This window comes from Chelonus insularis, unplaced genomic scaffold (genome assembly GCF_013357705.1).
Source record: "Chelonus insularis isolate UGA/USDA-ARS -01 unplaced genomic scaffold, ASM1335770v1 contig_486_pilon, whole genome shotgun sequence".
Taxonomy (NCBI): Eukaryota; Metazoa; Arthropoda; class Insecta; order Hymenoptera; family Braconidae; genus Chelonus; species Chelonus insularis.
In genome coordinates this window covers 1-2345 of record NW_023276604.1, presented here as the reverse complement: position 1 = coordinate 2345, position 2345 = coordinate 1, and the positions used below count along the sequence as shown (strand labels likewise).

The window sequence follows — 2345 nt, the reverse complement described above, 5'->3', positions numbered from 1 at the left end:
AAATAAATTATTAAATTAATATACATAGTACATTTTAATTTTTACAAAAGAAGCTATTAAATATTATTGTACAATTACTATAAATTTTATATCACACATTCTTTCCAGTCTTTAAAAAAATTTTCTAGAAACTTAATTTTAGTTTAATTTGCAATCTGTCTTGAAAAAATAGATTATTGAAGAAAATTCAATCTCTGTACAAATATTAATTTAATTTAATAATGAGTAATATTTACAAATTATGAAGCTAAGAGTTAACATTAAAAAAATAGAAATTTTAAAATGATTAATTTTTCTATCAATTCTTATCTATGTCGTTTACATGGTGGAGGCAAACAATCAGAATCATCTTCAAATTTATATCTATTAATATAATCACATAAATTTTCCGAAGTAATAGGTGCTCTAATACTTTGGCAAACAGACTTAGCAGTGGTGAAAGAATTGGGAAAAGATTTATCCGTCCTTTCACGCATAAACACCCAATGCCCATTTTCAAATTTACATTCAATTATTTTATTATTTAAATCTTCAATTGCTTTAGTAATATTTATGTGATCAAATGGTTCTTTTAAGCCTCCAACATATAAATGACCTATTTTTCTGGTTAGAATGCCCATACCCGATTCAACGACTATTTTTAATTTAAAATCTACAGAATTTAATGACAATGGTTTCCATTTTAAGACTTCTGCTGCAGTTCCAGGGATGTAGGGCTCCTTCGAAGGCTGGAAGATCAATCCATCTGGTTCATGACCCAATTGTTTGGCGAATTTTTCACTCAACAAACTCTTGACTTGTGTGATATCCCAAAAATGTTTCAGTCGGATAGAAAAAGGTTCCTCTTCTCGGCGTATTCTACTTTCTCTTAATGCTCTATAACGCCCTCCCATTATTTCTCTTTCGATGATGGTATATCGATCGGGGAAGAATGATTTTTCAGATACATCGTTCCCGTCATACATGATTACATCATAAGCTAAGTACCTGGGATATTCGGCACCATTTACTTTATCAATTACCATTTCGCCATCCAATAATGTATCTTTCAGATTTCTTGAAAGATCTCGAGGGTGTGGAAATACTAATCCAGACACTTGGAAGACACTATTATTTCGATCAATAAAGAATACCTCATTGTCTGCTTGGATCAGCATCATGTATCTAGTACCATCAGCTTTCCATGATACTCTATATGATTTGATATTAAGTAGAACAATATTCTCCCAGTCCATGGAGACTGGTTGAGAACCAGGGAAGCCACTTCTATTCCATTGGCATATTTCTTGAACTCTTTCTTGAATTCTTGCAACTTTAGCTAAATCTTGTACAGGTACTACTCCAGGAACTCCAGCCATGAAAACTGGATTTTTAACAATATGCCCCTTACGTCTTCGAGTATGTTTTCTACTTCCAAATTTGTCATGTTCTTCATAGTTCCCTCTGGAGTCATCATATTCCAAACACCAAGCTGGACGTGGTGGTGCAGGCGGTGCATAACTTTCATTATCATATCGTCTGTATAACTCTTTGATGTAATCTTCCTTGTAAATTCCAGGAGGTCTGATAGATGAGAATTCACTAACAGCAGCGTCCAAATTAAATGTACCACTTTCAACTAAGTAGCTTATCAGAAGAAACCCAGTTCTATTGAAACCATGGGTGCAATGGACTCCAATAATCTCCGATGGATTTCGTGCAATAAAATTTTTGCAAATTTCAATAAAAACCTTAGTTTGTTTCATGGAGGGAGTTTCACCATGACCTCGACATTGAAGTTTGTAGTAACAACAACCGTGGGCTTCGACGTCAGCTTTATTATAAAATCTGTTAGTATTTGTCAAATCTATCAGTAATCCCATTTTCAGTCTTTGACTCTTTAATGATGTAAACAACATGTTCATAGAAAAACGACATTCTTCAGAAACTTGACTATCATATTCTTCTGATAGTGGTGTTTTAAATGCAAGAAACTTATTGTTTAGTAATTTTATACTTTTTCGAGGACAGTGTAACCATCGTGGAGGGATCATCCCTTTGCTATTTTCGGCACTCCAACTTGACATTGTTTGTTCACTTAACCTCAACTGTATAAATCAAACTTTTTCTATCACAAACACTCACTTTCGCTTCCAAATGTTTGTTTTTACGTTTTGATTATGCAAATATTGCGTAAAATTGAGACTGCACTTGTATTTTCGCAAGAAAAAACAGATCAAAAAATACACGATGTGCACTGTTTGACATCTAAGTCTCAAGTGATGTCAAACAGTTTTCGTTGCCTAGACTACCAGTCTTGTGCGCCGCCTGGTGGTGAAACTTAATATCGTGTCACCAGACGCCAC

General features: G+C 33.8%; 1 protein-coding gene across 1 annotated transcript; it reads right to left on the bottom strand.

Moving 5' to 3' along the window:
* Window positions 1–303: 303 nt before the first annotated feature.
* LOC118069900 (mRNA-capping enzyme-like) lies at window positions 304–2240 on the bottom strand. Its single transcript, XM_035088242.1, has one exon. It carries the CDS (start codon window positions 2064–2066, stop codon window positions 306–308), a length of 1761 nt encoding a protein of 586 aa, XP_034944133.1. The 5' UTR covers window positions 2067–2240; the 3' UTR covers window positions 304–305.
* Between the last annotated feature and the right edge of the window lie 105 nt (window positions 2241–2345).

What these genes read in the sequence shown, in the direction of transcription:
- LOC118069900 (XM_035088242.1), bottom strand. Translation starts at nt 2,066, where the DNA reads ATGTCAAGTTGGAGTGCCGAAAATAGCAAAGGGATGATCCCTCCACGA.